The sequence below is a fragment of the Ictalurus punctatus genome, chromosome 23, assembly GCF_001660625.3.
Source record: "Ictalurus punctatus breed USDA103 chromosome 23, Coco_2.0, whole genome shotgun sequence".
Classification (NCBI taxonomy): Eukaryota; Metazoa; Chordata; class Actinopteri; order Siluriformes; family Ictaluridae; genus Ictalurus; species Ictalurus punctatus.
In genome coordinates this window covers 4047501-4060549 of record NC_030438.2, presented here as the reverse complement: position 1 = coordinate 4060549, position 13049 = coordinate 4047501, and the positions used below count along the sequence as shown (strand labels likewise).

The following is a 13049-nucleotide window of genomic DNA, read 5'->3' as shown; positions in this document are numbered from 1 at the left end:
TTATTCCTTACTTCTGAAATGTATTAAACGTATTATACTTGAATGCGCTTGGGTAATAAACACGTATAAACCGTTAGCTCTGTATACCAGACTGAACTGTGTTTACAAACCAGAATTGATCCATCACACAATAAATAACTGTGCAAAGGGGACGGTGTGTGTGTGTACCAGTTCACAAATCAATGTTTTATTAATTTAAACACAATCAAATAATAATGTCAAAAAAAAAAAAAACATCTGTACATATCTTTTTTTTTCCCCAGACACAACAAATGTTTGTGTGTTCACGACGAGGCCCACGTCAATGTTTTTCCAGTTTGCATTATGATTGCAATATTTATTATTATTATTATTATTATTATTGTTATTATTATTATTATTATTTAAAAAAGCTTACTGTATAAAACATCTCCCATCTAATATGACCATGAACTAGCAGCAATATGTGATACCCTGGGGGACAGGAGGAAGGAGTATAGTAAATGGGGGGGGGGGGGGGGGGGGGGGGGCAGATTTAAGTTGTTGTGGTGTTAAAGGGTCAGAATTGAGGTGGGGTGGGGTTATGGGGTGAATTGTATATAGAGGGGGTTGACTTTGGATACTGTTGGTTAAAGAAGCATATATTAAATTGACTTTGTGGGGTTGACTTTGGATGTTGACGGTTAAAGAAGCATACATTAGATTAGGAGGGTGGGGGGTGGTTAGAGGGGTAGGTTGTAGATGGAAGGTACGGGGTAAAAGGGGCAGTAGAATACTTCACCTGCAGGAATGAAGCAACACTGACGACGGAGCAGAAACCGGTCAGAAACTCACACGCAGATTCAATTCCTGCTGAGGAAATTCACAGTCGGTAGTGCATGTGTGTTCTTGACCCCTTTTGCATCATTGTGTGTGTGTGTGTGTGTGTGTGTGTGTGTGTGTGTGTGTGTAGTGGCTTTCTTACAGTCTTTAGAGCTTTAAAGTTTCCCAAGTCCACAGTCTTATTTAATCTAAGCACTACGAAGAATTTCTACAGCGACATTTCCAAAATAAAAATAAAATAAAATAGAAATGAAAAAGACTACTTCATACAAAAATTACACTTAATGTACAAGAGTTTCTGCTTTTAGTGCCAGTACAAAAGATAACAAAACCTTGAAATATTGTGGAGTTTGAGGTCCAACTGCTTTGAAACATCAAACAGAAACCAGTCAGAGGTGAGCGTACAGACGTACAGACGCTCAGCTCAAAACTTACATTCGCTTTGATTATTACTTTCTTTTCTGATGTGTGTAATCCCATAAATACGTGTATCTTTTTTTTTTTTTTTTAATTAAAAAATAAAATGCTATCGAGGTTCTTTGACTAGCGAAGGAGGGGGAGGGGGAGGGGGGGGCGGGGGATGGACGGAGAAAAATAAAATAATCAATAAATCCGTAAACAAAATACGAAATCATTGACACGTGACATCCATGCTTTTGGTCATGACGAAAATTCTCAAGAAATCTTTCAAATCTACACTTTAACCATTACACAACACTTTTAGGCCTCGCACACTTTATTTTTTATTTATTTATTTTTTTTGTGTGCACTCCTGCCTTAGTGTACTTCCACGAAAAAAGAAAGAAAAAAAAAAAAGCACTGAATAGCATGAACTGTAGCTAATGCGAAACAGGAAGGAATAGTCCAGTGATTAAAAATATACACACACAAAAACCGCCGTATTCTGTACACGTTTGATTGTCTGAGCAAAATCCAGATAAAGTTTTTTTTTTTTTTCCTTTTCCTTAAATTATTAGAAAATCCGTTTTTCTTCTTCTCCATAAACGTCTTCTCGGAATCAAAGTACTTTGCATGGCGAGAAACACACAAAACAAAACAAAAACGGCGACAAGTCTCTCGCAGGGCGGCGGCGCGCTCAACAAAGTCTCTGATTATAAATTAGAAGAGCAGGACATCCGGCGCAGTGGTTTCGAGCGAACCCGAGAAATGAGAAGAGGGGGAAATCGCGCTGAATCTCAGTGGGAGTCTCACGAAGAGCCAAAAGCGACGTCGGTTGCTCTGGTTTCTTCACAGGTGTGAACCCTTGCAGTTTTTTTTCCCCAGAAATTCCGTAAAACATTCTGACGGCTTTTTCGAAAAGGAGCCGAGTCAATTCACAGTAACCCGCAGCTGCAGCGTCGTAAAAATCACAATCCTCCGTTCGACCGCTCCACCGAGGGCCGAGGTTTAGGGTTAAGACGAGTCTCGGGCCGATTTGCACGTGTGTGTTAACGTTTGTTTTTTTCCCCCCGTTAAGTGTGTTAACGTTCTGCTGTCGGTCCGTGCTGAGTAGAAATGGACAGATGAGGATCTCACAGTGCTACAAATACTCCAAGTCCAGCGCGTGATGAAGAGCCATGAGGTCCGAATGACTGGAGATCCTCCAGAAGGGCATGTTGTGCTACGGAAAGAAAGAGAGAGAGAGAGAGAGAGAGAGAGAGAAAAAAAACACTAATGAGCAAATCACTTTGAAAAAAATGGCATTCAGGCACATTCTCACATAAATGTCACGTATGATCCAGCGCTGCTGAATTCTCGTCTCTGATTGGTCAAAAGGTGCTGATTTATTTTCTAAAACAGCAGCTCTGACAATACTGATAGCTGTAATTCAAATCACAGCTTTAATATATTAATGTGCTTGTTCTAATACGTTTCTATAGTAATAACTCAGAGACTGGGACTTGTATGGCGGATGCTCAACTTAAACGTTTTTTTTTTTTTCCTTTTCTTTTAAAAACAGCGTTATTTAACAAAGGAAAAACGTGTAATCATTGTTTTTCAGTTCTCAGGTTTCTCTGTAACATGATAAGGTCTGCTATAATCTAATTGCTAACAGGAACTAACTCGCTGCATAGACATTCCAAAACATTAACTGCAACTATAAATGGATAAAAAGCATGAAATGTCATTCATTAATAAATAAGAAATTGTAATCGTTGAAAATTGCTGTAGTATAAGACAAATTAAACGCTTCAAGATGTGCTGTTATAGGACAATTATCCACGATGCATGGGATGACGTAAGGCAACGCTTATTTTATTCCTTACGTGTCATCTAAGCAGCTAGGCACGGCATTCAACACAATAACACCCCCCCAAAAAAAAAAAAAAACAACAACAACAAAAAAACAAAACAAAAACAAACTGTACCTCTCTGTCCATTATAGAGGAGGTCTATATAACTAGCAATATCTAACTAGCACTGTTATTTGGATCTAACTAACACAATGTAACCTCAGATACAAAATCTGTAACTTTCCAGCAGGCATTACGTATCTATTTAGCAAGCTATGTTGGTTAGCTTGCTCTGTTTATCTTGTATTATAGCCGCACATTTCTAATTATATACTTTGTGTATTGTTCAAGCAAATATGAGAACATTAGATAGCTCTCAGGAGTAATGCTAGCCATGTTTCCATGGAAACATTTCTAAGCATACGCTTCATCTACAGTTCAAGCAAATATATGAATATGAGCTAGCTCCCTATCACTATGCTAGCCATGTTTCCATCTAGCTAACCTTCTCTAGCTATCACTGTAGAAAACTGAAAGTGCACAACAAGCTAGAAGTGAAGACCTGAACGAAATGCCGACCGGCAGGAAAAGCATACTAATTTTAAATAGAACAGCTTGATATAATTTAAATCGTTACAAAAAGACAGGCAATTATTGTGACGTAAATGTTATCATCGGCAAATGTCTATACCATTCTAGCAAAAAGTGAAAGTCAGTTAGCGACAACAACAAAAATGTGTTCATATGAATATTTGTTCAATGAATATTCTCATAGCGAACTACTAAACATGTTAAAAATCGTCCTGTCATACGATCTGCGATCAGAACTTTATTTCTCATTGATAAACGGTTTGTAGAAATACAATTTCTAGAACTTACCTAATTAGCTATCCGTATTACTCGAAACGGTCTGACTAGCTACGAATACAAACACTAGCAAACATTTAACAACATGAATTTACAAGATCCCTTTTCCTCTCCTCATAAAAGCGTCGTCATTTAATTACTTGCCACTCGAATATTTTTACTGCCATTAAATTTACTGCCGATTAGTAAGTAACAGGTATTTAGAAAGTTAGCAGTTGAGCAACTCTGAAACAGAATGCTAGCAAACATTTAAAAAAAAATATACTTCCTGCTAACACTTTCTTTTTCACAGCAGGTGCGTTACTTCATTCTTTCTCTCTGTACACAAAGACATTGTTATAAACGTTTTATAAAACATATTTTCTAAGTAACGATTGAAAAATCTTAAAAGAAAAGGAAAGAAAAGAAAAGAAAAACGATGCTAGCAACTGTTTTAAGAATACTTCCTGTTAAGTGTGGAGCTGTTTGATACAAACTTTGAATGACTTGGTATTTGAACTTTAAACATTTCGGTGCGACTAAGAAAAAAATGTCAGCAAAGTTTACTTTTTTTTAGGCGCTACCCTTAATTGTTAGTCGCATTTTGTTTTCCAAAGGCTTTAACCATCTCATTAGTAAAGTAATAAGGAAGAAATTATAAAAGGACAACATTTGCAGCACTCTCGAGGCCTGTTTTGTTTTTTTTTTGTTTTTTTTTTAAAGCCCTACTGGGAAAATAAGTATGAATGCACTGTACGGCCCGAACTTCCCTGAACACGGCATTGCGAATGAGGCTTTGTTCTCGGAGAGACGCTGGGAGAAATATGAGTCTGCGAGAATGAAAGAAGCTTGTCAGGAGTCTTCAGTGCTTCCATTACTGCCTCTTATCAACGGTATAGCTTCTCTCAGGCATATGTTCCGCTTAGAGGAGCTTGCACTGACCCTTAAAAGACTCGTTTTCTTTTCTTTTTACCCCCCTTTCTTTTTTTTTTTTTGTTTTGTAAATTGTCTTCTGCTTTTAAGTTTTAAAAGCCTAGAGATGCTATCTCTTCTTCACCTTAGCTGGGTTATTAAGCAGACGGGGCGGGGGGATTGTTTGGGGGATTCTTTAAGGGAGAAAAAGACGGGAGAATTAACGACAAAAATCTGACATCCTTCTTTTATCTAATGACGGCAAATGGACGGAGAATCGTTCGCACTATATTAGCGCAGGTGTACGGGAGTGTCAGAAACATATACGCGGAGCTGTGTTAACATCCACATTCCTTGCATCGCGAATTGACGAAATGCAACTTAATACTTGGCAGGATATAATACAGAAATGTGTCAACATGCAGCTTCACCTTCTGGATCTGTTTCTTAGCTGTCAGGGAAATGTGTTTGTTCCCCCGGGTAATTAATTAGCTAATGAATATCTTCGTGCTTTTGCGGTTCACGGTTAGAGCATCGAGTTTACACGAAAAACTTGGCAGAAACTCAGCACACAAAAGGGCTTTCAGACAGTCAGCAGGTAACATAAATCCTTCGAATCCTCCTTTGAACAGCACAGACGAGAGCAACTACAAGACCCGGCTGCTACTGCGCCGTGTCATACAACACATCAAAAGGCTTTGGCAGCCAAGCCGTTCCCTCATCTTCAACCCACACAAGAAAAACATCCCACATTTCATCAAACAAAGATGTAAGCTTCTTAAACGCGTGCTCTGTTTATGGGCCGGTCTCTCGATCATGCCTGAAAGGACTTGTCTAGCGTTACACGCATTCATGCTGCTTCAGCTCAGCTCGGCAATGTATAATTATGCCATCTCGCCCCCTTTTTACACTTGAGCTGTCAGTGCTGATTCAATTGTGGAAGCTATTTTCTCGTTTCGCCAATGGGCTTTTTGGGAATAAATGGATAAAAGTGAAAGAGAGGGCGGGGGGCGCGGGGGGTGGCGAGCAGGGTCGAGTGAAGGGTTTCTCATTTACCTTTTTGGAGCTCTGCTCCTCTTCTACTCCATCTCCCACCACCACGTAAACAACTTTCCTCCCGAATCTCTGAATTACTCGCTCGAAGCAGCTCTCTTTGCCTGCGGAGGAACAGAAACAGGTTTAGTGCTTCCAAACGCGTCCAAGAGCCAGCCTTTTGTGAGAGCTCTCTAAATACGCAATAAGTTACACAAAATTACCCAGTGTAAACACTTAGCCGTAGCTTGGGGGATTCGATAAGATCAATGCCCAGATAAAAGTGGCCTGAAAAGCATTAAGTGTGTCTTTCTCCTCCCTAAACCTGGGACAAATGGAGTTTAACGAGCTAAATCAGCCTCACATGCTAATGCCAGAGTTTAGGGAGGCATGCAGCCCGCAACCAGAACCGTCTCTGCTCAGAGATGGCCCACCAAAAAAAAAAAAAAGTTAAAAAACGTGGACTCTACGCATAGAGTTTATTTTGCATTTGAAGAAGCGGAGGCAGGAGTGGAGAGGGTGAGGGGGCAAAAATGTCCGTGTGGAATGAAATAAATTTGCCGAAGTGGTTTCATATGCAGGCCTGAGAAAAAAAAAAAAAAAAAAAAAGGAGAGGCCCAGCTCAGGCCGAGCTCCAAGAAAATAATCCTAGCCTGATTAGGCCTTTTCCTTAGAAACCGACATCAAGCCTCTCGTGTGTCCGCCCCCTTCTGCAGCCTAAACCAATCCTGCACCATGTCTCCTGGTGTTTACACATAATAACATAATATCCTGATTGTTCGGCCCACAGGAACCCGCAGGTAGACGAGCTATCACTCACCTATTTTCGTGGCGCTATAAATATTCTCGATTGGAAAAACTATTCCCAGTCCGTAGAGCAGCACTTTTGCGAGGGCAGGTATGAGCTGCGTCGTGGTCACTAAGATGTTCACGCAATTTGACCTGGAATTGAAGCAGAAAAGAGAAAGAATGATTTTCTTCCATTTTGGCCGAAGCTAATCTTGTCACCATTAGTGATTAAATTGTTTGCAAACAATATAAGGTTTTGGAGCGTATAGACTGAAGTGCTATTCTGCAATTTGTAGATTTATATATCTGCTCTCGAAATAATTTTCCTTACCTTGAGTGGATTAATGTTAGTGCTTTCAGTGCCAGTGTTAACCAGGAATCTGTCAAAGCTTCAATTTCTGCTCGCAGTTGCAGCCAGGCCTCTCTTTTGGCCGGACCCAGCAATCCTGAAAACCAAAAAAAAAAAAAGCCATGTTTGAGTTGGCCCGTTTTTGCAAACAACTCCAGAAATTTCAAAATTTAGCCCCGACCCAAGTTGGAGGCTTGGTGGAAAGAAAAAAGCCTCAGAGTGTTTTTGTTGACACACATTTCCATTCCCCGTTCCCTCCTTCCAGCCCAGCAATTTGCCCTGAGCATTTTTATTGCGGAATTACCTCCGACGTTGTTTTTGTAGGTGGTATAAATTTCTTTTACTCGTCTGTAGCGGAAGGCCAGCTTTCTCATCCAGTCCACTCCTCCTCTCACGCCGGTCGCCAAACACAGGTTGGCGCTGGTGGCGGCGGCGTGGAAGCCGTCCGTACTGAAGTTATACGTGCTATTAAAAAAAAGATAGACCGATCAGTTTCAGATTGGAGTGGTGGATTGAGAATACCGTTACTTACTAATACTGCACATATTTACAACTTGCAGCAAACGTAGTTGATCAGCCTTGACATTTGGTGTCTGAAGTGGCATTCCTAAAGGACTTGGACGTTTATGGAAAAGACTTTTGGTGACTTAACTGACGGTAATTCCAAACAAGAGAAGCAAATCTTCAGAAACCAAACGTCTCGTCTGAGCGACTACATTTTGCCCAAATGTCATATTTGACCTTCTGAACACCATGCTAGCTTTACCTCAGATCTTGACCGTTGTCATCAGAGGAAACGTCGTCAATGTGGACTTGATCACACTCCTGTAGAAGAAGAACAGAAGAAAAGAATAAATACAGAAGACAATCGGAATTAAAGTAGGCCGATTTGATTAATGGCTTACACGTGTAAAACTGGGTGTGATTTGGCAGCTCGGATCCATGTGAAGTGAGTAATGTCAACAACTGTGGAATTCCCATTTTGAAGCCTAGAGCTCAGGGCGGAAAGCAGAAATCATGGTCTAAAACCACTTCCAGGCTCGAACCCCCCACCTGCTCGATCTTAATAAAAATAAACATAATCATCAGGGGACCAAGGGTGTAGCCACTTGGGCACTAGTACTAGAGGGAAGAGCTTAATGCTTTTTCATCTATTGCTAGATAAACATCAGCTGGGAGGAGATCGGCGTGGCTTCAAAAATACCAATAAGCTGCTGATGTTTGCCGCCACATATCTACTCATGGGATGCTTCTCGGCTGCGAGAATGAGCGCTTCATTAAACCAGTCATATTATGCAAGTCACTGGGTGACTTCCAGTTTCTGCATTGGGGCATCCTTTGATTTCCTATAAAAATCTGTGACGAGACTTAGACAGAAAGCTGGATTAGAAACAAGAAGTCACGTGCAGTAGAAGAATAACCGTCCACTGGTACCTATTTATTAATAATAATAATAAAAAAACATTTCTTTCATATGCATGGCCTGAACAGGAATACTAAAAAAAACAACAAAAGTGGAATCTAAAATACAGGCTTTAATGCATACGATATGCTAATTCAGTAACGTTAGCTAAGCTAACCAGCTTCCTAAAGGATTAGCAACAGACTAAGAAGAGAAAATAGGGGTTTGGGATGTGGTCACATGATTAAGTTTGCGATTAGATGACTAAATTAAACTTTAAGTTCTGTTTTGCATGGGAAGATTATTGCATGAAAAATCCAATATTTAAACTTAGCCGCATGTTTATAGCAGGACGAAAACACTTGCTTTGTTGCGGTGCCTAAATGAAGCGGTATCTGTGGGATAATGAGCGCATCCGTGCGCCTTTCGTTTTCTTGGAGAGGCCGACGAGTTCTTCAGCTCCAAACTGACGCTAACGCAAACCAGACTTTCTGCTAAATGTAACATACTAGAAAAATTGAACCTGATGCTAACCGCCAATGAAATTATGACCTCTGATTGCTGCCGAGCCACACACCAGCATGGCCCGAGGCGTTTTTGTGCAGAGTGCAGACTGAAAATCTGTTATTAGTTTTCCATTTATAGGCGTCCCCAACCCCTCCCCCCACTCCTTCAAACCCCCACACCCCCCCCCCCCCCACCACAACCACCAACCAACCAAGCAAGCCACCCACTCCCCACTCCTCCACTTGGAAGAGCCACAAATGTTTGGGAGTTCTGCCTGGACATTAGGATCCAACAAATTTCAGATGGGATGGAAAGGCAGGATTGCAACATTCAGCTGCATTAGAGGATGAAAATGGAGCAGCTAAATTGAGGCCAGGCTATCTTTTATATTCTTGTTCCGAGCTCGATAATGACCACTTCCAGCCATCAGCTGAATGTGAATAACAGTTTATTACTATTTTGTTGCAGGTTCGTAAATTCCTTTTCCAAAATTTCCTTTTAAGATGTTCAACTTACGTTTCGTCTGTTAAAGACACCAAAGAACACATGAACAAAAGGACTTCCTCGTTTTAACTCAGTCCAAACCCGGCCAAATGCTGATGTTATTGCATTCCTGGCTAATGCTAGAGCAGGCTAAGGGTAAAAAGGGCTTTAGACCGTAAACCTTTTTTATTTTACTGGTTTCCCCTCTGAACAAATTTTTCATCTCCCTGGATTTGTGGGCGGGCGACGCGCAGAGAAACTCAAACCAGCTGTTCTTTAACAGAATTAAAATCTTGACCTCGAGAACCTTTGCTCTAATGCAGGCCTTCTCTCCCAGCGAGTCTCCAGATCCAAAGAGGAAAAGACTTTGACCCAGTGGCCTTCTGCTCCTCTCTAGGGCTCCGTGGACTCAGATAAGGGGAGGAGGGACGGTAGACGGAGGGAGCAAGGGAGTGACGGAGGGAGGGGTGACCTCACATGGAGATTTCGGAGCATTATGGGTCCAGAAGATGGACTGCCTACTAGAGCTGCTCAAGCTGTTTGTGTAATCTGTTTCAGCAATGGATCCTTAATACTTGCGAAGTACCAATTTGTCATTGGGGGAAGCGGCAGCTTCAGACAGGCTAAAATCATTACAGGGCAATAATGTCTAGTCCTCGTTCACAAGTAGCAAGAAGAGCTAGAATATCCAAGTAGCATGATGACAACTGATGTTCACCAGTCTGCAGGGATGTACGCTAACTTACTAACAGTTTTCACAACAGTCCTTTAGGTGTCGTACGTGGCAATAAAAATGCGTTCAATCGAATAGCCGATGTCACTGCATGCTTACACGGCCTGTGTTATTTATTCACTGTACCAGTACACACAATTAAATGTTGTACTGCGGACTGCCAGACATCCACGAAAAGAAAAAAAGGCGGGTGAACAAAAAAGAAGGAAAGGAACGCCGCAAACTCCGACAATCACCACGCACAGCAGGATTTCCCATAAACTACTTGACTGCTGAGCGTCTTACAGAAACTCACGAGACTCATTATTCGTCCTTCTTAAGCACTCGTAAACACTGTTAAGCCTAAATGAGCAGGAATGGATGAGCGGTAAGTGCTTTAACAGGCCATGGTGTGCATTTAGTACTGAAGCAGAGGCCCGGGAATTCTGAGAGCACACACACACACACACACACACACACACACACACACGTTAACATTTTAATAATACTTCAGAGCATAGCCAGTTGTTGGAGGATGTACACTGGGACCGCTCGTGGTGCTGTCATCTGATAAACATTAAAAAAAAAAAAAAAATTCACAGACAATTAGCTGTAATACAAAATAGTCGGGGGGAAAAAAAAAACAAGAAGAAAATCTTCTTCTTGCATTTCAGCTTTTAGATAAGAGTCTTGCGATGGCTCAACAACTGATATTTTTGTCAGTATAACAATATACATTACATTGAATAGTAATATAATACCGTCTAATCAAAGTTGTAGCTGCCGGATCCTAGCCATTTGGAGTTGTCTAAATACTAAAAACACCACTCTTGTGAATTTTTGAGTTTGTTCAAAGACATATCATTTAAAAAAACATACATATACGTGATACGGTATATTCATATGCGTGGGGTTTTGTTTACTTATTTAATTAAGTAAAGGTGCATTGCAGCCGTACATAGTCATTTGTATGACATAAAAGGAAAAAAAATTAAGAAAATCATCTTGTTACAAAGTACTTTAATAAATATACAGCTACTTTTAAGCAGGCAATTATATTGTGTGTGTGTGTGTGTGTGTGTGTGTGTGTATATATATATATATATATATATATATATATATATATATATATATATATATATATATATATATATATATATGCACACCAGCTAATTCATGCAGTTATCCGATTAGCCAATCATGTTGTTGTAGCTTAGCAATGCATAAAATCATGCAGATACAGGTCATGTGATCGCAGTGCCTTTGACCATGGCGTGCTTGTTGGATCAGTTGAGTATTTAAAAAACTGCTGATCTGATGGGATTTTTCCAAGTTTACACAAAATAGTGCAAAAAAAAAAAAAAAACATCCGGTGAACTGCAGCTCGGTAGGCGGAAAACTCCACGTTGATGGGAGCCGTCAGAGCGGAACGGCCACAATCAGAACGTTTATATGGACAACAACATTCCGATATGAACCCGATTAAGATGATACTCTGATTAAGAAACTAGCATGTAAACAGTGATTATCGAAGACCTTAATCGGGCTAAAGTCATACTCGAAGTAAACACGAATGGAATTAAGACGTGTGGAGTATTCCTGTTTTAGTCGCATTATTGACGTGCGTTACAGACATGTACACACCTTAATCACACTATTAACGTCGTGTGGGAGTTTTCACCGCATTTTGCGACAGGACACGTACACACACATACGACAGCGCTCAACCGTTTGACGGCGAACAAGAGAGCCGCGTACTTACCTGCTACAGTATATAGTAGGTGTAATACATGTAATTCGGATACTATATAGTAGGTAAGTACGCGGTTTGGGACGCGTACGGCTCACAGCTTCAAGCTGTCGTCTAATTGCACGTACAGCACGACAAATAATTAACTGCACTTGAAGCTTTTGTACAATTGTAAGTGAAACACCCAGAACTGTATACGGTACCATAACGAAGACGAATTGTATGTTAATACGTGGAATTCTCGAGGGAACCTCGGACGGCGTGGCGCGGTGACATAATGACGTGTCTATGTTAATCGACCTATGTTCTATAACGCGTAAAACAGGAACATGAAAGGAGTATTCTAAAAGCGTCTCATATAAACACCTTAATCAGAATATTGTCTTATTCGGAACAAGGTCAATAATTAGATTACTGCTGTCCATGTAAACGTAGTCACTGTTTCGAGCTGATGTGAAGGCTAGGTTTCGTGTATCGTGCATTCTGAGATGCTTTTCTGCTCACCACGGTTGTAAAGACTGATTATTCAAGCCACTTAAGAAAATTGATCAGTTACAGTAGTACTAGTGCTAAACTAGTACTAGTACACTGACTGACAGTTGTCATATACTGTGTACTACTATGAGAAACAGTTATGCACTAACTAAACAGAACAGTACTAGTGGAGTGTGCAGTGTACCATTTGAACACAGCTTAAAAAAAAAAGCTAGAAAATCTGATCAAGATGATGTACTTTGAGATAGCACAGGCCATAAAACTATCAAAACAAATTGAACCACTGTTCTCGCTACTCATGCTGCTCTGCTGCGTCCTCGGCTCTTCCTTCGCCGAGCAGCGATCTTCACAAACCCTACAATCACCCTTAACTCGCTCCACATGTTCCTACTGTAGACTGTACAAGGATCCTCCTCTACGGTCCATACGTAATTACTTCCTAAGCAAACAATTTGTCTTTCGAGTTTAATTCATCGCATTTTCCCCTCATCTCGTTCCTTTTCGACCGTCTGGCAGGCCTCGTCCTAACAGACAGAGACGACGGAATGAAAACGTACACATTGAAACACGGGAACTCGACAAAGCTGTAAAATAAACACCTAAAAATCACCTTCTCGCCGTTTCTCGCCCGGCGTTGCGCTCTCTCTCTGTCTCTCTGTCTCTCTGTCTCTCTCTCTCTCTCTTTCAGCTCACCCTCTGCAAAAGCTTTTTTCAGAGTGGCTATCAGAGGCTCCTTT

The 13049-nt window shown here is 40.8% G+C and overlaps 1 protein-coding gene across 9 annotated transcripts in view; it reads right to left on the bottom strand.

Annotated features, from left to right (window-relative positions):
• Positions 1-647: 647 nt before the first annotated feature.
• Positions 648-13049, bottom strand: part of eya1 (EYA transcriptional coactivator and phosphatase 1) — a 57946-nt gene continuing 45544 nt past the window's right edge. For all 9 annotated transcript variants that reach the window (XM_053674912.1, XM_047150158.2, XM_017453813.3 and 6 more), the window contains 6 exons: positions 7730-7788; positions 7268-7428; positions 6946-7060; positions 6646-6767; positions 5850-5950; positions 648-2422 (listed from right to left, as the gene is read on the bottom strand). In XM_053674912.1, coding sequence (XP_053530887.1) covers positions 2342-2422; positions 5850-5950; positions 6646-6767; positions 6946-7060; positions 7268-7428; positions 7730-7788 — 639 coding nt within the window. In that variant the 3' untranslated portion in view covers positions 648-2341. The remainder of the gene's footprint in view (positions 2423-5849; positions 5951-6645; positions 6768-6945; positions 7061-7267; positions 7429-7729; positions 7789-13049) is intronic.